This window comes from Equus asinus, chromosome 28 (genome assembly GCF_041296235.1).
Source record: "Equus asinus isolate D_3611 breed Donkey chromosome 28, EquAss-T2T_v2, whole genome shotgun sequence".
NCBI lineage: Eukaryota > Metazoa > Chordata > Mammalia > Perissodactyla > Equidae > Equus > Equus asinus.
Window position 1 is genome coordinate 46,523,397 of NC_091817.1, and position 24,966 is coordinate 46,548,362.

General features: G+C 53.6%; 1 protein-coding gene across 4 annotated transcripts; it reads right to left on the reverse strand.

Annotated features, from left to right (window-relative positions):
- Positions 1–1,865: 1,865 nt before the first annotated feature.
- Positions 1,866–23,827, reverse strand: MEAK7 (MTOR associated protein, eak-7 homolog). 4 transcript variants are annotated; one of them, XM_070500221.1, is made up of 10 exons: positions 23,709–23,820; positions 19,775–19,810; positions 17,991–19,378; positions 16,611–16,788; positions 14,605–14,835; positions 14,107–14,251; positions 11,860–12,288; positions 7,690–7,808; positions 5,865–6,044; positions 1,883–5,405 (listed from the first exon to the last, which is right to left on the reverse strand). In XM_070500221.1, exons 3-10 carry the CDS (start codon positions 18,143–18,145, stop codon positions 5,289–5,291), a joined length of 1,554 nt encoding a protein of 517 aa, XP_070356322.1. In that variant the 5' UTR covers positions 18,146–19,378; positions 19,775–19,810; positions 23,709–23,820; the 3' UTR covers positions 1,883–5,288. The 4 variants fall into 4 exon arrangements, with proteins under 4 accessions (XP_070356323.1, XP_070356322.1, XP_014696126.3 ...); XM_070500222.1 differs by lacking the exon at positions 5,865–6,044 and having other exon boundaries at positions 1,866–2,350; positions 23,709–23,821; XM_014840640.3 differs by lacking the exon at positions 17,991–19,378 and having other exon boundaries at positions 23,709–23,827.
- Positions 23,828–24,966: the final 1,139 nt, after the last annotated feature.

Below are 24,966 nucleotides of genomic sequence, written 5' to 3' on the forward strand. Positions count from 1 at the left end.
TAAATTAATGGTTATCAGAGAGGAAAGAGGTTGAGGGGGTGGACACAAGGGCAAAGGGGCACATCTATATGGTGACTGACAAATAATAACGTACAACTGAAATTTCACAGTGTTATAAACGATCATGACCTCAATAAAAAAAAAAGCAGAGCTCAGAGTAAAAACAGCTCTGTATATTCTTACTTTCATTCTTTTTTATTTAGTAATTTAACAACCAACTCAAAAAATCTGACAAATAAAAATAAATATAAGCAGGAAGAAGTACTATGAAAGCAAAATGAATTTAAAAACAAAATTGGGGGCCGGCCCGGTGGAGCAGCAGTTAAGTTCACACGTTCCACTTCAGCGGCCCGGGGTTCGCCAGTTTGGATCCCTGGTGTGGACCTACACACCGCTTGGCAAGCCATGCTGTGGTGGGCATCCCACATATAAAGTAGAGGAAGATAGGCAGGAATGTTACCTCAGGGCCAGTCTTCCTCAGCAAAAAAAGAGGAGGATTGGCAATGTTAGCTCAGGGCTGATCTTCCTCAAAAAACAAACAAAATTGGTAGAACATAACTTAGGGAAAATGAAAGGAAAACAAGAAAAAACCCAGAATTACAGAAGATTTCAAGTATTTCAGTCAATCCTATGTAAATTAATTTGAAGACTTAAATAAAATGGAAAATTTACTAGGAAATACAGAAATTGCCAAAACTGATCCCAGCAGAGATTTAAAACAATCCGGACGATAAGAGAAAGAGATGAGGCCATCAAGGGTGAACCCCCTCCTTGCCTGCCAAACCCCAAAAAGTACCAGGTGAATTTTACCCAAACTTTAAGAAACTCCTTCTATTTGTCTTTTCTAGAATCTGAAAAAGGAAAGGTTCTAAATTACCTTGAAAAGCCAGCACAACTTTAAAACGAAAACATGACTTACATAAAATCTGAACAAAACAAAACAAAAAACTACAGTGGCTGGCCTGGCGGCACAGTGGTTAAGTTCACGTGCTCCGCTTTGGCAGCCCAGGGTTCACAGGTTCGGATCCCAGGTGTGGACCTACATGCTGCTCATCAAGCCCGTGCTGTGGCGGCATCCCACATACAAATTAGAGGAAGACTGGCACAGATATTAGCTCAGGGTGAATCTTCCTCAGCAAAAACAAAAACAATCCTTCAAAAGGGAAGGGAAAATAAAGAATTCACACGAAAAACATCAGAATACCTGCAAACTCCCAGAGAATTCATAATTAACCAAAAACAATGAAAAGCAGTAGTTCTCAGCGTGAGGTCCCTGGACAAGCAGCATCAGCAGGGAATTTATCAGAAATGAAAATTCTCAGGTCCTTCCCCAGACCCACTGAATCAGAGCCTCTGGGGGCGGAGCTCCACAATGTGCATTTTAAGGCGTCTTCGAGATAATTCTGATGCAGGCTCAAGGTTGCGAACTACTGGATAAAAGAATTCAGCAAGGTAACTGTGTACAAAACCATGTCGAAAATTAAGAGCTTTCCTGGGTTCAAACAATCATCAGTTAGGGAAAAAAATCGTCCACTTCCAGTGCCAGCAACGACAATGTAGCAAACTCAGATGTGCCCATTCGTGGACAAGAACCGACATTAGCCAAACGTCAGTTCTCACTGTGTTCATCTCCACTTAATGCTATCTCAGAAACACTATCGAACTTTTTAGAAGTGGTCAAAGTGCTACCAAAGGTCAGAAAATAAGAGGGCAAGCATATGAAGGAAAATTCCAGAAAACAGCACTTACAGGGGAATAGATCTTATGTCTTTTGATCATCAAACTCCAGTAATTAAAACATGAGACAGAGACCTAAGTTCATAGGGAAATTCAGCTGATGAGAAAGTAGCATTTTAAGTCAGTGAGAAGAGGCACACCATTTAATATAAAAGGTACTGGAATTTATTTGGGGGTAACATAGAAGTATATTTTAAAATACATTTTGAATGGATTTAGAAGTAAAAAAAAATGGAAAGCACAGAAATAGCAGAATACATGGATTTTTTTTGTTTTTATCTCAGAATGGAGAAAACTTTCCATGCAAACTACAACTCTCAGAAGGCTTAAGAGGAAATGCTGGCAAATGTGACATAAGATGCAAAATTTATGTACAGAAAAATAAAGTCAAACAAATTAGAAAAAATATTTACCATACACAGCAAACGCTATTTTTCTTCATTCAAAAAAGCCCTCTTGTAGGGGCCGGCCCGGTTGCCGAGTGGTTAGGCTCGCACGCTCCACTTTGGTGGCCCAGGGTTTCACCAGTTGGGATCCTGGGCACGGACATGGCACGGCTCATCAGGCCATGCTGAGGCGGCGTCCCACATGCCACAGCTAGAAGGACCTACAACTAGAAGATACAAGTATGTACTGGGGGCTTTGGGGAGAAGAAGAAAAGAGAAAAAAAAAGACGATTTGCAACAGATGTTAACTCAGGTGCCAATCTTTAAAAAAAAAGTCCTCTTGCAAATCACTAAGAAAAAGACCCACACCCCAAAACACCAGACAGGTGAAGGATATGATACAGATGGCTTTTGAAAAATGAGGCTGTCCACGGCCGCTCACAAGAGAAATAGAAAATTATAGTTTTGGTGTATCAGGTATAAACTAAATTTTAATATACTGTGGGTGAAAACATGTTAAAGAGGCACTCTCCTATGTTAGAATTATATATTGAGCTCGAAAGAGATTTGTTAATTTGCCAAAATCTCAAAAGAAAAGCATGCAGTTGATCCAACAACTCAGCCTCGGGGAGTTCATCCCGCGGACACAGGGCAAGACGCATGTACAGGATATTCAGTCGAGCAACAATTAGCTACAAACAAAACATTTCCCAGCCAGGGATGGTCAGACACCAGAAACATGGAGCATCTGTATCATGGGACGTCATGAGGTCAATGACGACAAAGAAGGAGACAGAGGGGTGGATACGGAGCCATCGTCACCAAAGCAAGGTGAGGGACACACCAGTGGGTAAAACACAGGTACGCCGGGCGTGCAGTGAGTTCCCCCTGGCAGGAGCCCTCAGTGGTTTTATCATGAGTGGTTCTGCCTCTAAGGAATGAAAACAGCTGGAGAAGGGACAGGAGGAAGACATCCTTCAAGCTATATCCTTTTGTCCGTCACCCTTTTTCACCAGGTACACATATGGTTAATAGTTTTAATAAAGACAATTTGATGGGGAAAAAATAACAATAGCCACATTTGCACCACAGACGTCCTCCTTTCACTTCTTCCTTCTAGCACCTTCTGGGGCCCTAGCCCGTCTTCAGTTTCAGGGACACCGCTGGTCTTTACAACCTGAATTCTTATTCCCATTTCATAAAAGAACAAACTCTTCATTTGTCAAAACTAGCATCACAGGTTTCTCCGCCTCAGGCAGAGCGTGGTCTGTCAGGCCCAGGGGCCCCGGGCACGGCTGACATCCTCAGCAGGTTTGTGTGCTCAGAGCCACACCCAGCGGGGAGAGGCAGAACCTCACGCCAAGCAAGTCTCATGGCTGACCTGCACCCACCCGAGGGCCACGTCCCCCAGGTTACCAAGCGCCTGGCCGGGCAGGCTCCTCTCCGCGTGGAAGTGTGCTGTCTTGGGGGACAGTTCCCCACTTGTGACCTGACTCTTGTTAGAACAGCACAGGGCAGAAGGCATGCATGCAAAATGTAACCCTCTCAGCCAGCCGCCGACAGAGGCACCAGGAAATGGTTTTCAAGGCACGGACACCAAGGGACCTTTCAGCAGCGAGGTATTTAATTGCATTTTATAAAAAAATTCCACAACAAACTGAAGATTCAGGACCTAATTCTACGGATTCTGGTGAGGATACTTGAGGGTCTTAATATCCCCTATCTGCTATTCCATCAGTTCAGAAGGTCACATAATGCACCTGAGAAGCTATTAAAGACTGGCTTTTTATGAGGAAGATCAATCGCGGCCACGTCTGCAGGTGTCACGCCTCTGCACCTCCGTGCCCCGTCTGAGCTCGCCCTCTCCTTTTGAAGGCTAAGTTACAAGGCCTTCTGCTCAGCCAGGGGCCCTGCCAAGTGCACAGTGTGATGAGCCTCCTGGTAAAAAATGCAGAGCCTGCACTATGCAAAGAGCTCAGTCTACCATGGCTTATAATCAGGGCAAACTCTGTAAGAAAAGGTTGCGCTTTTGTCAGATCTGCATAAGGTCAAAGTTTGCAGCAAAAGACAAAAAGAGGAGGTAAGTTTCCTAGAGATGAGCCCCACAGCTCCTTTAAGGAGGGCATCCTCACAGTGAGATCAGAGTTTCTTCAGGCCTGCCTCTGACGGATGGGGAGATGGCAGCTCTGCCTGGAGGCCCAGCCCGCCTGGGGCATCGTTAGCATTGCGGAATCACTGGAGTCTGTTTAAAGCGAGTCCACACTGACCAATTACCCTCCCTCCCCTTCGGGAACAGCACTGACAGGGAGGGCGATACTGCTGGGCGTGGCGCCAGGAGGCCAGAACACAGGCCAGCACTGTCAAGTGGGTCACCACCAACCTATGCGACCTGCCGTGTGTATGTATCAACAGAACTCTCGCCTTAGGGACCAGAGAGTCCCCCACATTTAAACTAGCAACAGAACCACAACCAGGAGGTTTCCCCATTTGCTCACACGTTCATTTAAAAACAGCCAAAAAAGGCAGATGTGGCACCTTATTATAAACACCTCCTGAGGACCCATGCCACTGTGATCTTCAAAATCTTCAGCTATTTTCCCCATTAATATACTATGCTTTTTTATAAATACAGAAATTCCATGTCATAGGAAGATGCTCCCCAAAAGTGTCCAAATTCACATCCAAACGCCGCTTTACCAGTTGAAATGGACCATCGAGGCCCGTGTGTAACTGGGACGGTCTGAGCAGAGGCCATGGGAGCCCCGGCAGGTGGAACCCCCTCCGACACGGCAAGAGCTCACGTTCCCAACGAACGCTAACTCCAGCAGAGGTCTCAGCATCTCGGCACCTCAGCCTCTTCGGATTTCATCCAGACGAGATGGACAAAGCATAAGAATTCCATCGCTAATCTGACTCGGGATTTCTAGGAGACACACCCACCAACCAACATATGGCACCAGAGGAATTTTACTCTGTTATGATTGAGCACGGCCAGGACCACCTGGACACGACCAGCGTGGCTCTACATTACAGGAGGCACAAGCGGGGTGAGGGGAGGGTCGGCAGCTGTGCGCTCCGTCCAGGCGGGCTATGTTCTGCAGGCTGTGCACTCTGGTCCTGGGGGGCCACACTCCAGCTCCAGGAAGACTCGAGCTCGGGGACACCTCACTCATCGTCCTCCGGGACTTCCCGGAGCCCCTGGCTGTGGCAACTCCGCCCACAGCTTTCCAGCAGGATCTGGGCCTCGGGGTCCACATCCAGAATGCTCTTCTTGCTCTTGGCCTTTGGAGGAAGGGAAGGTGGGGCTGTTCAATGATGGTGGCCAGCTCAAGCTCATTAGCATGCAATCAATATGCTATTATTGCCACAAGGACACTGCAGTGAGCGCTCTGGCTCCCTCACTGAGGTCGCCCCCACACCATCATAGGGAGGTGACGAGGTACAGAGGGCCCAATGACTCGTCACAGAGCCACGGAACTAGAAGGAACCCCAGACCCTCCCCACCTTGCGGACGGGCCGTCCACCCACCCGGGGTTCACACCTTATACAAGGCCCTGCCTCCCTGGGCAGTTCATTCTACTGACCCCCACGGACCCCGACAAGACCCCCAACTGTGCTGTGCAGCCGGGGGCATCCCTCTGGCCAGCAACAGCTGCCGGAAACAAATCAGGAATAAACCACCCCCAGAGGGAGGAGTAAAAGGGGTACAGCCGAGAAGTGGAGAAATGCCTGCACGCTCACCAGCTGCGACTCTGGGGGATCGCCCACCGCCCACACCTCCAACTTCTCGAACCGGAAGTTCTCCTTGGCCGACAGCTGAGGGCTGTTGTACGTGGTACACGTGGGCTTGGCCTTGCTGTGTCCTTTTCCGAAATCGACATCGATCCACAGCCCGAAGTAATTGTGCTGCCCGCCCATGCCCTGTGAGGGGAAGAGCGCCAGTGCGTCCTCAGCCGGGACATCAGACACCCTAAGCTCGCTCAGCCTTAAGCACCAGCCTGAGAGGAGGGCGGAGGAGAAGTGGATGCAATTTTCTTTTCTTTTTTTTTTTAACTGTGAAATATATAGATTGACGCCATTTAAGTTTCCCATTACAAGTTACTAGAACCACCACGGAGGTGTCCAGACTCCCACCCCATGGCTCTTTCTCATGGGGCCACACTGGCTGGAAGCCCAAGTGACAGCAGAAGACAAAAAAGAAATATATAGCCCACCAGGGCCCAGAGACCCAAACCACTAAACTAACGGAGAGGTCAACACAGAAGGTGACGCTGAAAAACCTACTGTGTCTGGGCCCTCCAGGCAGGGACTCTCATCCTGCACAGACCCGGACATTGCGCTCAGAGCATGAGTCACCCACTCACTGCAGGGGATGAGGCAAGGAGAGGAAGCAGGAGGTGGCCGGGCCGGCGACCCCCAGCCGTCCTCTGCACCGCCCCGCACACTGCCAGCTCTGAGCCACCGGCTGGCGGAACAGAACCACTGTTCCACCTTCCTGATCACTTCTCCCTCCACCTCCGCCTCTTCTCGGGTCCCTGGGAGGCCTGCAACTAATGTGGAGCACAAGCCCGAGCAGGGAAATGCAGTCGACTCATAGCTGCTTCCCTCCTCGGGCCAATTACTGGCGACTACTGGGGACCAGCTGGGTGCTGTTCCTGGGGCCAAGGCCCTCACCGCTGTGGTCACCAAACTGCCCTTTCTGGGAGGGGCTGGGGGTCCTCGGGGGGCTCCGTAGGAGCTGTGCAGCGAGCCTGGGAAGAGCACTGGGGCCCTCTCCATCCTGACAGGGTGGACCAGTCTTCTGGGCCCCGGGCTCTGCAAGCACAGGGCTGGAATTTCCCCAAAGGCACTTTTTGTTAAGAAGAAAACAAATGGGCTGGGGTGCTGGCAGAAGACACATTCCTCACCCAAACTAAGTGGCTCACAGGTGCTGGGCTGGTGGACATGCATGGATGCCAGTCCCAGCTCCTCACCTCAGCCCTGACCCCATCGGCCACCCCAGCGCCCTCTGCCTGTCCTTGGCCTTCAGCCTGTCCTCGTTGTCCTGTGGCTGAGTCTCCAGGCTGGAGCACAGAGCTGACAGGCTGCACTGTCACCCTAACTGGGGCCCCACACGCTGTTCTGTGAGTCACTGTCAACAACTCCTGGTGGGTCCAGGGAGCCCAGCCTGGGACATGCCCCCGGCCGCTGCCCCCCGATCCCTCAGCATGTGGCAGGGCAGCAATGCCTGGTGGCAGGTCTGACACCGACACCATCTCCAGCCATGACGGCCACTGGCCAACCACCTGATTACCAGGAAAACTGGCCGAATCCACCATTTGCACACAAACCACCGAAACACCCCAACAGAGGCCTGTCCTTCCATGAGAGAAGTTCTGTCCTGTTGTCTCTGGTCATGGCCCCAAAGCCCAGGCAGGATGAAGGGAACCCGGCATGCTCAGGTAACCGAGCGCGTACAGCTCCCAGTGACATGGGGGACACGCCGGCCTGGGCATGTGGGGGCCGATCCCGTCAGGGATGGACAGCAGGAAGGCGGGACGCGCCCCTGCCCTTCTCAAGTCCTTACCAGGCCATTGGGGATGGTCTGCTGCCGATGATTCAGGTACATGTAGTGGTCGTTGTAGCCCGTGCAGGTGTACACAGCCATGCTGGGGGAGATGGAGAACAGGAAGCATCTGTCGTCCCCTGAAAGTGACCAGAGGGCAAATAAGCAGGGTCGTGGATCCGGGCTGGGCACGGAGAGGAGCAGAAACAGAAGCAGCCACCGCTCAGGAGGCAAAACCCTTCACACAGGTCCTCTGGTGCCCTGAGCTCGCCACACCGGGGCCTCGGCCATCACAGACCGTGGGCAGGTGTCAGTGGACAGCTCCCAGACCCCACGGAGGACAGGCCACACAGCTGCCGGGACCCAGAGAATGAGCTGAAGATGCTTGGGCGGGGGGGAGCCGTGACAGCTAAGAAGGAACGTGACATCCTCTTGCTGGGGACGCCGTTTAGCTGTCTCCTGGGAAGCAGAGGTGGGAACTCTGTCTGCTGTTCCTGGCCGAGCCCCACTAAGTCAGAAAGAGCAGAGTCCTTCTAACGTAGGAGCAAGGGGGCAGGCGGTCACCCCAGGTCCTGACTCGGCACGAGCACAGCGTCCTCAAGTAGGCACGTGATGCTGTGTGAGGCTGTCCCCAGCCTAAAAGCAAGCATCATCCGGGGGGCAGAGAGCCTGCAGACACACCGCCGCCCACAGGGCACGAGCTGGTGGGAGGGACACATGGTGACAGGGGACTGTCTACCTTCATCCAAGGGCACAGGTGTGGGCAGATGTGCCACTGAAAGAAGGCACCCGTGGAAACTCCGGAGACGCCGGCACCCCCGTCTCATAGACGCCTTCCCACCTTCCCTCCTCCGTTCGTGCAGGAGAGGGACGGCGGCCGTGCCTCGTGCCCCCCGAGCGTCCAGCCAGGCAGGAGCCAGACAGGGATGCTCCCACAGTGGTGAGCACTTGGCCCAAAGGACTGCCCCTCCACAGCAACGCTGCGAAGGGCACCTGATGTCACACAAGCTGACACGGGGCCGAGCTCACGGCACTTTGGGGTCGGGCCATTTGTGAGGTGGGAAGGAAGGTCCTGGGAAGCGGGCCGGGAGCCTGACTGTGGAGGGCAGACACGAAGGGGGGAGGCAAGCCCCAGAGGGGCCTCAGGGGGAGGACAGCCCTTGGAAGCAGAAAGGGCCCAGCAGAGTCAGGCAAGCGACACTGGGGCCTCCAATTCAGACAGATCCACGGGGGCCTCTGCGGTCAGGGTGGTCAAGGGGCCTCTGGAGGCCAAAAATTAGCGCCTCTGAGGTCAGAAAGGACGTCCTGAGATGGAGACGGCTACTCCACGCAGGGACGGGGACAGCAGGGCCCCTGGGCTGAACCACAGGGTTTGTGAGCCCTGGGACCGGGGAAGAAGGGAAATGAGCCTGGAGAGGTCACCTGGAGCCGGACGACAGAGGGCTCTACTCCAGGCTAACAACTCAGGCTTGACCCCACGGGCTTGGGTGGCCCCAGAAGGCCAGGGGCACTTTCAGATGCAATGACCTGCCTGGTCCCACCCTGGGCCCCGGGTGCTGGGCACAAGCACCACTTTGCTTTGCAATCCTAAGGCTGTCCTTCAACCAACGTTTCTGGGGCCCCGGATGCTAAGCGAGGTGCTGGGGTCACAGAGCGTAGGCCCGTCGGCTGCAATGGACCCCATTCCAGTGGACCCTGGGGTCCGCTCCCAGCGGGGAGGGCCACGTGGGGGGATGCTTGCTCTCCAGGGTGCAGCGGCAAGGGCCCGAGGGGTCGGCATCACCTGCAAAAGAGCCGAGCCCACAGAGAGGGCGCACCTAACTCACAGCAAGGACATTCGAGAGCCAGGCAGGCGGCGTTCACACACAGCACCATCCCACACGGTTCTGGGGAACCGAGGCCGCGAGAAAGGAAGCACGCTGCCCAGGGCTGGCGCTGGGACTCGCGAGGCTGTGTGCTCAGTCCAAGGCCGTGGGCCCGTCAACTGCACCACAGAGAAGGTGAGGGAAAATGAAGTCCCGTCCCACTGCTATCACTTCCTGTCTCGAATATTAGGGCTGTCTGCAGGACAAAGCGACAGGAAGGCTCACCGACCTCCACCTGGCTCAGTGCTGCAAGGCTGCCCTCTGCTGGAACCCAGCCTCACACGTCAGAACGGAAAGGACTCGCGTTTGGAAACCGGGTAATTGATTTCTCCACTGTGTCCAGGAAGATTGATTCTGCTTGTTAATAAAACATTAAGACACAGCAGTGCCAGCCTGGCGTTAAGATTAAAGGCGCTGGAAGAGAAGGAGGTTCCTCTGATAATGATTCTCAGGGTTTCTTCCCTCTCCTACAGCAGAGCCCCCAACGGTGCAGGGACAGCAGCTCGTTCGCCCCCACAGCCCACAGATGGAGCAGGGGGAGGACGCCCCATTCCCACGACCTGTGACAGGAAGGTGGGTGCGCAGAGGAGCTCACACAGCAGGCCTGAGCCGGCCGGCCCCAAAGCCCTGCTTCCAAGGCCGGCCCTCAGCTGGCGTCTGCGCACGTGGACTTGGGAAGGGTCCCCACCACCCCCAGAACTGAGAGGAGGGGCTCCCGGGGCCTAAACTGTGCAAACAGCGTGGCTGGTGCTGAACACCTGCTCTCCTCCTGGGGTCTGGGATTGGGGTACATGTCGGCAAAGGGTGCTCATGTCCCCCCCGTAGGTCCCTGGGCTCTGGGTCCCTAATGTGTCCCTGGCAGACAGCATTTCACAGGTGTTGCCACAACTCTTGCTGGGGGAATTAAGTGTGTCCTGTGTGACTCCCCTGGAAGAAGACCCTGGAGCGGGCGTCTGGTTTCCCGTGGGCTTCACCCCATGTGCCTGTGCCCTTTGCTGATCTCGCTCTGCATCCTCTCACTGTGAGAAATCGTGACTGTGAGGATGTACTGACCATAGGCAGAGTCCTGTGAGTCCTCCTAGGGGGTCTTGGGGACCTCTGACATACTGGGGAAGGGCTGGTAGCAGCAACTGGATTAAAGATCTAGAACATTCTGAAACCTAGAGAAAACCAAATCCTAAAAGAAAGGGGCTCTCAGGGACAGAGGTACCCAACCCTTCATCTCACAATTCCTTCTCCCTGTCCCAGGCAAATGGCTGCCCCACTGCTGGCCAGACCCTCTCTAGAAATGGCAGCTCTGCTCCTGGACGCGGCTCCCCGGCCGGCAGAAGCTCTCCTGGTAGGGAGAAGACAGGAACAATTCCAGGGGCAGGCAGTACGACAGAGGATACACAGGGAGCACCCAGCCCTTTCTGTGTGGTTGGGAAGGCTTCCTGGAGGAGGTGACCCTGGACCGAGTCCCGACAAGGAGCTAGCAGTGCAAACAGGTGAAGGAGAGAGAAGAGCGGCATCTTCTGGAATTCCTAAGGCCAGGCCGCTCCACTTAGCTCACGGGAGTGAGGGCAGCTGGAATCTGGGCTCCCAGAGCCACTAGGCAAAGCCGTCCATTTTGACAGCTGCTGGCCCCCAAGGAGACCCACTGAGAACACAGCCTCAGGCAGCCGGGGCCATGCACCCAGGGGACATGCAGTGACACCAAATCCTGGGAAGGCAGGTTCACCTCTGAGTACAAGAACAGCCCACTGGCCTAGAAAGGAGCGTTTTCAAAAGTGGTCCTTTAAAAATGTTTTCCAGAATATTTTCCTTTGAGGATGGGGAAGAGTGCACTCAGAGCCTTTCAGCCAGGGCACTGAAGGCTCACAGAGAAGTTCCAAACTCCAGCAAACTCACAAAACTGAAAACCACAGACAAGAAGGGCAGAAGCGGCAAAGCAGACAGACGGGGCGGGGCGGGGGGCGGCTTCCAGGAAAGGAAGCGGGTCCTGGAGAGAAGACATCCCATCTGACAGAGTCAGCATCCCCCGGTCCCTTCTGAGACATCCACGGCCCAGTCTCTCCCACGGCCGGGACCAGACACCGTGCAATGATCCTACACCAGTTTCCTCCCCTGAAATCCGGGGTAAGGGTGCCTGTCCTGCTTGTCCTCCTCTTTCCAGAATCAAAAGAGATACCCACAAAGTGTTAAACCACCATAAAGCAGCATCACCTTTTAAAACCCTCCTGACAGCATCCAGAAAAACCACTTGGAGAAGATGGAAGAAATGCCCACATCTTTTGTCGGTGCTCACAGTGGCCTCTACCACTCACGGTCCTGGTCAAAGTCTTACCTTGAAACTGAGGCTTGACCTCCCAGGAGCAGGAGGCAAACCCACCAAACACGTGGCCGTCGTGGTCCTCGAGGAGCATCACACAGGGCCCCCGCTGGGTGATGAGTCCGCAGAGCTGGGCGAAGCTGTGCCCGTGGAGCTCAGACGAGAAGAGCAGGTGCCAGCGGTGGCGCTGCTCCCTGGGCAGGTGGGAGTTGAGGTAGATGACGGACAGCACGTCCAGGATGCTCTCAAACTCCCGCCCCTGGTCGACTAGACGCTCGGGGAGCAGGGCGGACAGGTCGAGGGACGAGCACAGGAGGAGGAAGCCTCTGTTGATGACCACGCTCAGAAACGTGGCCACGTGGGGGGTCCTGAACACCCAGTCCTCGATCATGGCTCGGTCACAGTCACAGTCCAGCTGCTGAGGCCCCAGAAGCTTCTCACCCTCTAAGGGAGGGGAGAACAGCGTTAGTGAGGCGACGACATCACTTGTATCTCCTAGCTAAACCTGGGCTGTCCTACACGGGAGCCACGTGCGGCTTTTGAGCACTTGACGTGTGGCTCATCTGAACCGAGACGTGCGGTATGCACAACACACACCGATTTCAAAGACTTGGTGTGAAAAGAAATGTAAAAAAGTCTCGATCATTTTTCATATTGATTACCAATGTTAAATTATATCTTGGACATGTTAAAATTAACTTCACTTGTTTCTTTGTACTATTTTCATGCGGCTACTAGAACATTGAAAGTTTCACGTGTGGCCTGCCTTAGTGCTTGCATTATATCTTCGGGGAACAGCACTGATCTGAAAACTCAGCGTCAACACTCTGATCTTTTCTCTCCTCTCCAAGCTGCATTTCAGAGGCCCCCCGAGACAGACATGCCTTCTCGCCCAGCCCCGCGACTCCTCACCAACTGTTCCTGACAAAATGACCCCAAAAGCCACTTGTCGAGGGCTTCCACCCCCACCCCCAGAGTCATTTGGAAAGCATGTGGACGCGTGCTGTTCTAATTTACTTGGCATCCTTCTAGTTCATCTGGGAAGAGTGGGTTTCATTAACTATGAATGATGCTTACTTGTTTCATAGCAACATCGCTAGTCCTGCTTTCTGTCTCTACCGAATAAGAATAGAGATGACGTGGTATCTATACCAGAAGACAAACTGCTGGTATTTTATTTATATTTATATATACACATATATATAATAATACATAATATTATGTAGTTCTTCTTTCCAAGTTCTAAACACGACTTAACTTTTGAAATATGACCTATTTTCAAACTGCATTTAAAAATCCAGGTTGATAATAAAACAGTAATGCTTTTATAAAACAAGTCTATTTTGCAAAGAGATTCACCACAAGGTATTTTTAAATCTCAAGGTATTTTCAAATCAAATTTAAATATATACTATTTCTCATCCAACAATAGCAGGATACACATTCTCCTCAAGTGCACGTGGAACATTCTCCAGGATACACCACGTTAGGCCATAAAATATGCCTCCATAAATTTAAAAGAATTTAAACCATACTAAGTATGTTCTTCAATCACCTGGAATGAAATTACAAATTAACAACAGAAGGCAATTTGAGAAATTCACAAACACGGAGAAATTAAATCACACACTCCTAAATAACCAACAGACCAAAGAAGAGGCCATAAGGGAGGTTAGAAAACACTGGGATGGATGAAAACAAAAACACAACATATCAAAACTTAGGAGATTCAGCTAAAGCGGTGCTTAGAGGGAAATTTATAGCCATAAACGCCTGTATTAAAAAAGAAGAGTGATCTCAAATCAATAGCCACACCTTCTACCTTAAGAAACTAGAAAAAGAAGACCAAACTAAATCGAAAGCAAGCAGAAGGAAGGAAATAAAAGACTTAGAAGCAAAGAGAAATGAAATAGAAACTAGACAGAGAACAGAGAAAATCCACAAATACGGTGGATATGCTCTTCGAAAAAAATCAACAAAAAAATGGACAAACCTTTAGCCAGACTGACCAAGAAGAGAAGAGAGGACTCAAGTCACTAAAGTCAGAAATGAAAGTGGGGACGTCACCACCGACCTCGCGGAATAAGGATGATGAGGAAAGACTATGAATTGTCTGCCAACCAATTAGAGAACGCAGAACAAACTGGAGGACTCACACTTCCTGATTACGAAACGTTACTCCAAGACTACAGTCATCGCGACGGCGGGGTACCACTCCGCACAGCCAAGGTCTCAGCGTGCGAGCCCACACAGGGCACTTGCCTTGAAGCTTCATCTCGGAGAAGAGCTGAGCCGCCAGCACCTGCACCCTGGGCGGGCAGCCCGGGGCTTTCTTCTGAGTCCAGCCCCTCAGCTGCTGTCTGTGGTCTAGCACATGCATAACAGAGCCAACCAGATCCTCTGTAAACTTGGACATCAAAATTTTACCGTTAGTAACATTTCCACCGTGACCCACGGCCTATGTCATACCAACACGGGGAAGGGCGTTTTCTCTCTTTAATGCCAACCACGTGGACTGCAGTGTGGGAAAAGATCACATAACTTAGGTACGTCTTCATTTTTCTAATGACGCTCTGGGCTGGCCTAGAAGTTTTCCCAAGGCCTTTGCCCAGGAGTTCTGACCTCACCCAGCGCTCACGGGTTCCCCGCGGGTGGACATTTCCATGAGGCCTCCACCAGCTGCCTGATCCTCCCAAGTCCCCCACCCTAGGACACCAAGACTGCATGGGACGGCTGCCGAGGGCCTCCTGGCCCTGCTACCTTTAGGACTTCTCTTGCTTTCACAGGACCTTCCGTAGCAGAAATCATTTTCAGGATAATGAGACTCTTCTCCTCGGAGTTTCCTTTTAAGAGGTGGGACATCGACACTGTGAACTGCTCCTGGGAGACACCCTCGCTGGGCCCCTTCGCTGTCCCTGTCAGGTTGACCCTCTGCATCCCGTCATACAGCCTGGTGACCATCTCTGGGGGGAGAGCCTCCCCAATGTGGCTCTGTTGGGGACAAGCAGGAGAAAAGGCTGGACAGGGTATGAGTTAAACGTGGTAGGATCAGGGAAAAATAACTGGGGGACCAAGACCAAGCACTGCTGTTTCCACCAGAACGTAACCTTCCTGGGTCCCAGGTGTGCCATCTCTCCCCCACCCAAGGGCATCGCACCACTCAAGGACCCACACACCTAACACGTCCCGGCTTGTGGCTCATCTTGGCCATCAGACTCATCCACAGTCTTTTCCCATCCTGTCCTCCAAACTTTCTAGCTTCCCCAGATTGGCCGTGTCCTTCCTGCCTCTGGCCACTGTCTGCTCTTCACTGCTTACAACATCTTCTTCATTCTAGACTCTAACAGCTGCCATTTGCGTGTTGGAATTTATTCTCACGGACCATACGTCTGTGTGGAGCTCATCTGGTCTCCTCTATATTAGGCACTTCCAAATATACGAACTAGCTTTCACTTCTTATCTGAGTTCTTTGTGCTCAGTATGCATTTTTAATTAATTTTTATTTAAATTTTCAATCTAATTCTTAATTCATGTCTTGCCTATGACACTCTGTAAATGTCGTTCTCCTTTTTGACTCCAACATCAAATCTGATTTGGTCCAGAGATTACAAATAAATGGGGAGAGAAAGCAAATCAAGAATGAAATTGCGAATTTCCTTCCTAGCAGGGTCTGAGGACCGGATCCTCCTGTAAGCACGCACTGCGTCTGCACCATTTGTGACAACATCGACATGCGGCAAGTGCTTGTAAAGCCGGTTCTCGCCCTCACTGCTCAAAAAGAGGATTCCTGTCTCTGTTGGTGTTTTCAAAGTCCCACTGGAAAAGCAACCTCTGATTCCTTCCCAAAGGAAACTTGATTCAGTCGCCAAGGTTTTCTGATCGACTTTTAACCATGTTTATCTTGATAACCCACGTGAATGTAGTCTCCCGCTCTGCAGGCAGGTCCTTCACTGGCCCGTCTGGTTCTGGCTGCTCCAGCTCAGCGGGTCACCTGGCAGCCTTGGCTCCTCTGGGGCTGGCGGAGATGCACACAGGTGCACCCGTGTGCACACCACAGCTGGAACCCGGCCAGCCTCCCTGGCCAGCTTCCTTATCTGCAAAGTGAGCACGCGGGGGGATCCCCAGTGCCCCAACCAGCTCCCATTCTGAATGCTCTAGAAGAGGAGGCCGCTGGAACGTCTTCACACACTACACGCCCTCCCCACCTCCCGGGAAGATGGGCTGATATCTCTTCACCAGCGTCCTGCCTCAGCCTGAGCACTCAAACACAGAGTTAAAAGCCCCAGGAAGGGGGCAAAAAGATGGGGAGATGGGCGGTTTTGACTTCTCATCAGGTGAACCCCGAATCTGAAACTGTCCTTTCGTTAGGAGGACCATAAAATTCCTACGACATCAAACACTTACAAATTCTCAAAGCAAAGGCATACTTGAAACTTTGTGGTTACTGGACCTACAAACCCCGCTCAGGCAGTCTGTCCCCTGGTCTCGGAGGCAAATCAGGGGACAGTGTTTCGAGAGGTGGGCAGCAGGGCTGGCCCCTTTGGTCAAACTCAAGTTAAAAACGTCCCCAAAACATGCTACAAAGGCAACAGAGAGGATGTGGCCCACAAAGCCGAGATCCATGCTATCCAGCCCTTTACAGAAACAAACCTCATAGCATTCCCATAGACCCGTCTCAAAACACGGACAGCCGACTTTGGCCCGGGGCCCACAGGCTGCAGACCCTCGCTCTAGACTAGACATTAACTGCTGACTGTTACTCTTGCCTGGAGGGCCTGCAGAGAGAAGGATCTGGGCGGGGTATTGGAGCTGTGTTTGCCCGAGGACAGAGCATCAAACAGTCGATCGATCTCGGCCCGCTCCTCAGGAAGAAACTGTGAACACGCGTTCTGCCCCGAGCGGCTTTTGGCATTCCCCATCTTCCCTTCTATCTGGCAGAATCCTCTGCAGAAGGAAAAGATATCAAGTCAGAGAGAAAAACCAAAATGTAGTAATCACACAACATAAATGTTCATAATTACATGGTCAAGTTAATAAATACTGATTTCGCTGCAAAATGCGGCTTAAATGCATCAGAGCCACGTAACATTGTTTCAGTGTGCTAGAAACGGATAGTTGAGACAGACGGAGTGGGAAAAGCCAATCCTGATTCCCACGGCCTCCAGGAGCAAAGAAGTCTGGATTTCATTTGAAAACACAGTTCCCAAGCTAATGTAAGTAAAAAGTAGAAGAAGATCAGTGTTTTAATCTAAATGTTCATTTTTTAAAAACCTGAGTTGAAAAAAATCTGTAAGGCTGATGATCACATATATTTGAATAAAATCAACACCTTGAAAATGTCACCTACAAAGCCAACATGCTATTTGACAAGCTCTACCTCTGTGATCCTGGTTCCACCTCCTCCTAGCTGTGTGGTCTTAGGCAAGCGACCGAACCTCTCTGTGCCTCGATCTCCTCATTTGTAAAACGGGAATAATCACGGCCCTACCCCAGAGACTGTTAAGTCAATGAGTTAATTATCACTTGAGATCCCAGCAGAGAATGGCACCCAAACGCGGGTGACCTCTGTTCATTGTCACAGACCTCATTACAGGAAGGGGTCAAGGGCCAAGAGATCTGGAGATCCAAACAGAAAAGCACAGTCACATGAAAAAATCTCTCAAGAAGCAAAATGCTGTGACTTCTTAACTCTGTCCTGAGCCTTCACCTGGAAACTCCCGTCAGCGAACTGCTGGAGACACAGCACCTTCCCCCACTTCTCCTCAATCAACTCCGTTGGTGCAACAGTAAACAGTCTCCCGCCAGGTCCTCGGGGTGGGGGGGGGGGGGGGGGGGTGGACGACAGGCCCTCCCAGCTGCAGCAGGGAGCTTGGAAAAAGGCCCAGCAAGAGCTGGCTGATCAAGACCTCAAGCGGAAATGGGGTACAATCGAGATCTTTCTTGTCTTTCTTTTTACTGCAGTGAGAATCACAGACATAAAATTATCCATTTTCAAGTGTACACTTCAGTGGCATTTAGTACATTCGCCATGTTGTGCAACCACCCCCCATCTAGTCCCACAACATTTCATGAGCCCAAAAGAAGCCCCAGACCCATCAGCAGCCACTCCCCACGCCCCCTCTCCCCAGTCCCCAGCAACCACTAACATGCTGTCTGTCTGTGCGGATTTATCTACTCTGGACATTTCATATAAATGGCGTTGCACGCATGTGGTCTTTCGTGTCTGGCTCCTTTCACCTGGCAGAATGTTTTCAGGGTTCATCCACGTGGCAGCCTGTGTCAGGACTTCATTCCTTTTCATGGCTGAATACTATTCCAGTGCATGGGGATGCCACATCTGGTCTACCCCGCCATCTGTTGATGGACATCCAGGCTGTTTCCACCTTTTGGGTGTTGTGACCAGTGCTGCCGTGAGCATGTGTGTGCACATGGAGTTGTTTGAGTCCCTGCTTTCAAATTTGGGGGTATATACCTAGCAGTGGAATTGCTGGGTCATATGGTAATCTGATATTTAACTTTTTGAGGAACTGCCAGGCTGTTTTCCATTTTCCATTCACAGCAGCAAAGCACAAGGCTTCCAATTTCTCCATCTCCTCTCCAACAGTCCTGCTATTCTTCCGTCTTTTTAGCACAGCCATCCTGGCACGGGGACCGTCTGCCTGGGACAGGAAGCCTCCGGCAGGGGGTTCCTCGCAGAGGCAGGCTGCAAGCAAGGGCTTCTGCAGCCCGGCATGGGGCTGCTGCTCACGGGCTCTCTGGCCTCATGCTTCCACTCCTCAAGTTTCTCAGCGGCGTAAGAACCCAGAAGGAAAACCGCCAGCCCTGAGCTCAAGGTCCAGCCTGCACGAGGCCTTTCTCATCTCTAAGACACAGGGGGCGGCACCAGCTGGTGCCTGGTCCCCTCCAGGGGCACAGCCCAAGCAGCCATGCCAAGGCAGACAGACCCATCCTCTTTACCAGCTCTTCTAAGGACCGTGAGAAACAAGCTGACCGTTTAGGACTTGATCAGGAGAGGAGCCACTGTCGCTGGATTTGTAAATATCCGCTGGTTCTGGAGAAGAGGGGGGAGGGTGAAAGCAAAGGGACTAATATCCCTAACATCACCACCTCTGCAGTGAGTTCAGCAGAGCCCACGGTGGGAACCCCGGAGAGATCATAACAGACGACACGTCCACGCCCGCCAGCTAAAGAGCAGGAGCACGTGGGTGGGGGGGCCGTGCAGCGAGTGTGGGGGTCTCGGTAAGAGCGTGGGAGCGGGGCTTGGTCTGAGGTCTGGGCTGTCTTCTTGGAAGACTCCGAGAAGGCAGGGTTCAGTCTGGGTTGGGTGTAATTCAGTGCCCGGGTATCTTAATCATTTTTATTGACAATGCAATAAAATTCTTATTGATGGTGCTCAGAGGAACCGAGTGGGGCTAAAGTTAAGATCAGGAAGGACACGGCCCTTCATTTTGCTGGTGCCCTCAACGATGCTGCTGCTCCAGGAAGGTGTCTGTGTTCAGCAGGACGGCCTCCAAGCCTGTGATGTACGGGCCAGCTACCAGGTGACAAACACAAAGAGAACCTCTCTAGTATTAACATTGCACGCCGTCTGGAAACCTGCGGCGGTCACAGCTTTATAAACATTACAGATATTAAATCAGGACAGCCTTAGCCAAAGTAGTTTTAGGTTTGTATTTTTCCCTCCCCAGGAAAATTCAAGACTTTCTCAAAATCTGTTGTTAATTTACCAAGTCACCAAAAAATCTGTCACACCACTCTCCTTGTGCCCCTATGTTGCTATTCAGCTGAGATCCTGAAAATGGTTAATGTATAAACGTGCACTCCAGGGATTTCTATTTCCTTCTTAGACGAGGTCTTCATAGCAAAGACCATCACTCTCTCACTTCTGGAAAACCTGCAGGTTTGTGACATGAGAAGGCCCGTGACTTACCTACATGGCTGGAGGAGACGGAAGTCTTTCCGACACCTAGGAGGGAAAGGTTTTTGAGACGTTAGCACAGCATCACACCAGAGCTGGACCCTGGAGGCCGGCTGAAGGCCGTGCCCACCCCAGTTTCCAAGGCCAGCCTCACGGATGCGTGTGGTCCACTCAGGGCATCAGACTCAAGTCCCTCTGAGCGGCTCCTTTCTGCTCCCCGTCTGGCTCAAAGGGCCCTCACTGTGCCCTCTGCACACCCTTGACCTTGCACACCTCACCGTCCTACTCAGCCTTTGGGCTCCAAGACTACCCGGCATTCTGGAGTTTCCTAGTCTGCTGACTAGGTCCTTCCTATTCCTGACTGTTGCCTTAACAGACACGGAGCAAGGCCCCCCTTGCTCACTCTGCTCAAGCCACGCTCCCTGCCTTAGTCCATGCCCAAGTCACCTGCTAGAATCTGAAAGTCACAAAAGAGACTCTGCCCCAGGGCCACCTGCCCAGCCCCTGAGCCAGGCTGGCGCGTGCAGGCGCCAGGACGCGCATGTCCGATGGCTGTGTCGTTCCTTGCTGACCTCTCAGGTGGACTGGTCCCTTCCCTTGCCACCTCGTGGGCTCCCATGCACAACTCCCAGGAGGATGGCCTGGCCCAGGTCCTCAGAAAGCCCGAGGCCCCCAAGTGGCTCCCACAGGGCTCACTCCCGGACCCCTACAGCCTCAGGGGCCCCCTGGATCAGTGCTGCTTGCTCTACCACCTACAACCTGTCCCCTGCCCAAGGACAGGCTCCAGGACGCCCTCACCTCGGTATCCCACAGCCCACCAGGCCTGGGCATGGCAGGGACTCAGCACAAACAGGGAAGCGCTTTGCTGAGCCACCCCCACTTTGAGAACAAGCTCAGAAGCCATCAGGGAAAGCCAAGAGCGAGGACGGGATCTCAGGCCAATGCCACCTCCGGCCTCTCTTTAACGGGGATGCCATTTAAATGCTGTACCTCAAAGTCCCAAAATCCAGAGAAAGCTTCCTCCCTGCTCAAAATCAAGGAACTGCTCCATCGGGGACACCAGCCTCTTTAAGGGGGGCGTCTGGGGCTAAAAGGCCACCAACATTTAAATGCCACTCCTCAGAAGTTTCCAAATGTTCTGTGATTGAGGAATCAGAGACCCAAGGATATGCCACCAAGAGGTCACAGGTCCCACCTCCTCCAGGACTCGTGCCTTCCTGACGTCAGCACACGCATTCATTCCTTCAATAAATAACTCAGCGTCTCCTGGGCCAGGCCCCGTCAGGGAGAGCGGACAGACACAGGGAAGCCCCAGAGGGGCCCAGGCCTGCAGGAGTGTCCCATCCACCAGGGAGGGACAGACAAGGGACACGAGGATCAGTGGGAAGGGGGTGAGAACACAGGAGTCAAGAAGGGAAAATGTCCCGAAGGACACAGCCGGCTGGGTCTTCGGGCACCCACAGTGGCTGACCCGGGAAGTGGGGACAGTGCGCACAAAGGCGCAGGGGTGAAACTAAGACTGAGGCGAGGTCTGGTGTGGCAAAGGGTACCAGAGGGACTAGCGAGCAAGGGGTCCCTCGCCTGCCTCCGCCCAGCCCCTCACCTCCAACCCACCCAACCTCCTCCTCCACCCCACCAGAAACAGGTTCCTCCACTGTTGTCTGAAAACAGAGCAGGATGGAGCAGCCTGGCCAGACCTCCACGGCTGGCAGAAAGGAACGGGGCTGGGCAGGTGCCAACAGGCAGCACAGGAGGGCAGAGGCACATAGCAGAGGTGCAGCCCATGAGCACGCGGGTGGGCACAGGGCAGCGCCAGGGGGACACACCAGGAAAGGCTGGGAGCAGGGCACGCTGGCAACACCAGGTTTTCAAGTAGGAGGGAGAAGGGTGTGGAGCAGCCGCAAGCAAGAGCCATGGGCCTGGAGTCCCCGAGAGGGGGGAGGTCAGGCAGCCTCTGCAATCACGCCCCTGCCCCCCGCCCCGCCCCACCATGCTGGTGAAGGGATGCACTCAAACAGCTCCAAGGACAGCCCCATCGCCTTTTAAGATGAAGTAATGGCCGTGGAACAAAGTGTCCCCAGGCACATGGTCTTAGCCTCGATTGCATTAATCACCCCGGAAATCTTTTCTATCAACGTTGGGGAGGAATGAGGCCCTCGATGTGTCCTTACTTCTCCCCAAATGCAAGTTCCTGAACTTTCTTTCAGTTCCTGGCAATAGTTTTCTCACGGGACTCTCCTGGGTGCACCTTGCTACCTGGGACAGCCTTTTTCCCAGCAAGTTGTGCAGAAAACCACCCTAGGCCGGCCTGAGTCTTCTGCAGGTTGATGCATGCCAGATCCTCGTTCAGCAGGACGCACCTCAGTGCTACTTTGAGACTGCTCGACACAGGTGCTCCTCAACTGGGGCAGTTTTGTGCCCCAGGGGACATTTGGCTATGATGTCTAGTTGTCACAACTGGGGAGGGGGGTGCTGCCGGCATCTCGTGGGTTGATACCAGGGGTGCTGCTAAATATCCTACAATGCACAGGACAGCCCCCACAACAAAGAAGTGCCTGGCCCCCAATGTCAGTAGGGCTGAGGGTGAGAACCTCTGGCTTCCAAGGATGCGGGCCAGTGGGCAGAGTGGGAGGGGCCGCACTGAAGCCTGCTGATGCCCAGAATGCTTGCCTCCAATCACAGGGGCCCCAGGCTCTGAGGTCATGGCATTAGCCAAGATGGGAAGATCTGAGTTCGAGTTCTGATGCCGGTTGGTTTTATGTCTGTGGGCAGGTTACCAAGCCTTATTGACCCTTAGTAAAATGGGGGAATACCACCAGCTGCATAATGAGGTGGAAAGGATTAAAGGTGGGAACATAGGGTATTTAATTCTGCTTTCTGGAGGCCAAAGATGGAGTCAGATGGCGCCGAGACAACTAAAGGTTGCGTTCTTGCCTTGGAACAAGGGGAACAGCCCGGCCTGAAAGGAAGGAACTCCCTCAGGGCTGGGGAGGGAGCCAGGTGCCGTTTTTCTGCAGAATGGGGCCTGCAGTTCCTGCTGGTGTCCTAGGATAGTTCAGTCAACTCTTTCTCAGAGCCTCTCCGACTGGCTCCTGTCCTGAGGATGCTCTCTGCCCTGGCCTGCCAACCTCCAACCCACCACCTCCAAGGGGCCACTGTCCTGAGAGTGGTGACCCAGCCCTCAGTATCCCCTTTCTGGGCAGACTGCAACGGCCCCTTCTAGACAGAGGCACTTGACGCCCTGTTTATGTCCCAGAACCAGCAGCTCTTCTGCAAAGGGCCAGCTTGAGCCGGGGCCAGCCTTCACTCTGCGTAGTCCCTACTGCCTGGAAGGTGACCTGTCCTGCTCCTGCCCACGGCTGGCTTCCCTCCTCCAGGGGGCCCACTGGCTGATCTGCAGGGGTGGTATAGTCTGGGTGCCTTTCTGCTTTCTTCTCCTCTGCCCTCTGCCCTGAATTTAGCTATCACTCGACTCTCCTGGGACAAAGCTAGTAGGTTGTAGTCACAATACAAAAGGGAAGGACTCCCCACCCCCCCCCCGGAAACGCACTCCAGTATAACCCCCTGACGCTCCTCCCGCAGATGCTCCCGTGTCCTTTCCGCATCTATACCAGCTCTATCGTCTACACTGGCTCTCTCGCTCTCCAGTCCGGACGGCTGGCTCAGCCCTGGGGTGACCACCTGCCGGGACCCTCTTATTTCCACCACAAAAAGGGAGAAGGTGTGGGGTGCTTTTGTGCTCCGACTCACCACAGAGAGACCCTCTCTCCCTGGCAGCTGTGCCCCCACCTCCCCCACCCCCGGCCCGCGGCGTAGCCAGCCACGGAGGGACAGGCCCAGGCCCACTCCGGCACCGTGTGCTCCCGGGACCAGGGCCATCAACCCTGATCCCTACGCCAGCCCGAGGCTCCCGTCAGCCGCCCGCCAGCGCCTCCCCTCTGCTCACCTGGACTCTCGGCCTCAGCACCGACCCGACCCACTTCCGGTCAGGCCATCCACGGATTTTCCTCTGGAGCGCCGGCCCCATTGCCTGGCGACAGCGCTGACGGGCAGCCATCTGACCCAATCGCAGAAGTAGAGGGGGAGGGGGCGGAGCCCTAGAAAGGAGTCGGCCAATGGCAATGCAGGTCATGGGGAGGGGGCCGGCGCTGGAGGGTGAGGGCGGGCCGTGGGCGGAGATGTGGGCGGGGCCCGCGGGCTGCTGAGAGCCCGGAGGAGCGGCTGGGAGGATGGGATTCAGCTTCGCTGCTGGGGAGGAGCTGCAAAAGAGTGGCTGGTGATTCGGGGGAGGAGCGCCTGGGGAGGGAGGCTGTGTCTGGGCTGGGGTGGAAGCGCGTAGCTGGGCTGTGGGAGCAGCTAGGGTGTGGCTGGAACAGGGGAGTAGCTCGGACAGAGGAGAGTCGGCCCACATGGAGACACAGAGAAAAGAGAGGCGGGTAACCCAGCCTCCGCCCAGGCCGCAGCCCCTCCCACCTCAAAGAAAGCCCGGCCTCGGCCCTGCCCCCACCTGCTGCCTCCCTCGGTAGCCACCCCTCCCTGCCCCCGGGAACGAAGCCCTCCGCCTGGGTCTCTAACTCCTGCCCTTCCCAGGAGCAGTTGCACGCACTCAAGCCTCTCCAGTCTTGATCAGTAAACTCTCCTTGACCCCCACGGCCTCGTCAGCTGGTACCCACCTCCCTTCCCTCCAAAATGTTTCAAGACTGTCGTCCCCATCGATTCACCTTGCATTCACCCCCCAAAGCCCTGAGCCCTGGCGCAGGGGCACTGCCGGTCCCTGGGCGCAGTGGTTCCCAGCTGGCACGCCCGCCTCCTCCTCAGAGCTCTCCTCCTGGGCTCCGAGGTCGCCCCTTCCCAGTCTTTCTCCCCCTCTCCCCGAGGAGTTTTCACCCAGTCTCTGCTGCCTTCTGCCCTCCTGGAGCTCCTCACGCTGCTCCTCTCCTTTTTTACCCCGCACATCCTCCCTGAGATGACATCCTTCCTTGTGACATCTCTTCTCTTGACTTCGATTCCCACCTGTCCATGGTGCCGGCCCCCAAACCTGCATGTCCAGCTGGTCTAGCCTGCACCCTGAGCTGTGTGGACACTTGCTCACACCAAACTCACGCCCAGCCAAACCCAAGCTCAACCCCTTCCCTCCCAAACTGCTACTCCTGTTTGCTCCCTTCCTCGGTGCGGGCCACCACCTTCCAGGCCTGAGCCAGCCA

Bases quoted from the DNA above. Each gene is read 5' to 3' on its own strand.
- MEAK7 (XM_070500221.1), bottom strand. From the start codon at position 18,145: ATGAAAAGGAATGAAGTCCTGACACAGGCTGCCACGTGGATGAACCCT. The intron at 14,836-16,610 runs GCAAGAGTAACA...TGTCCCCAACAG, and splicing joins TCTCTCTGCAGGCCCTCCAG to AGCCACATTGGGGAGGCTCT. The intron at 12,289-14,106 runs GCAAGTGCCCTG...CCCCTCCCTTAG, and splicing joins CTCCGAGATGAAGCTTCAAG to AGGGTGAGAAGCTTCTGGGG.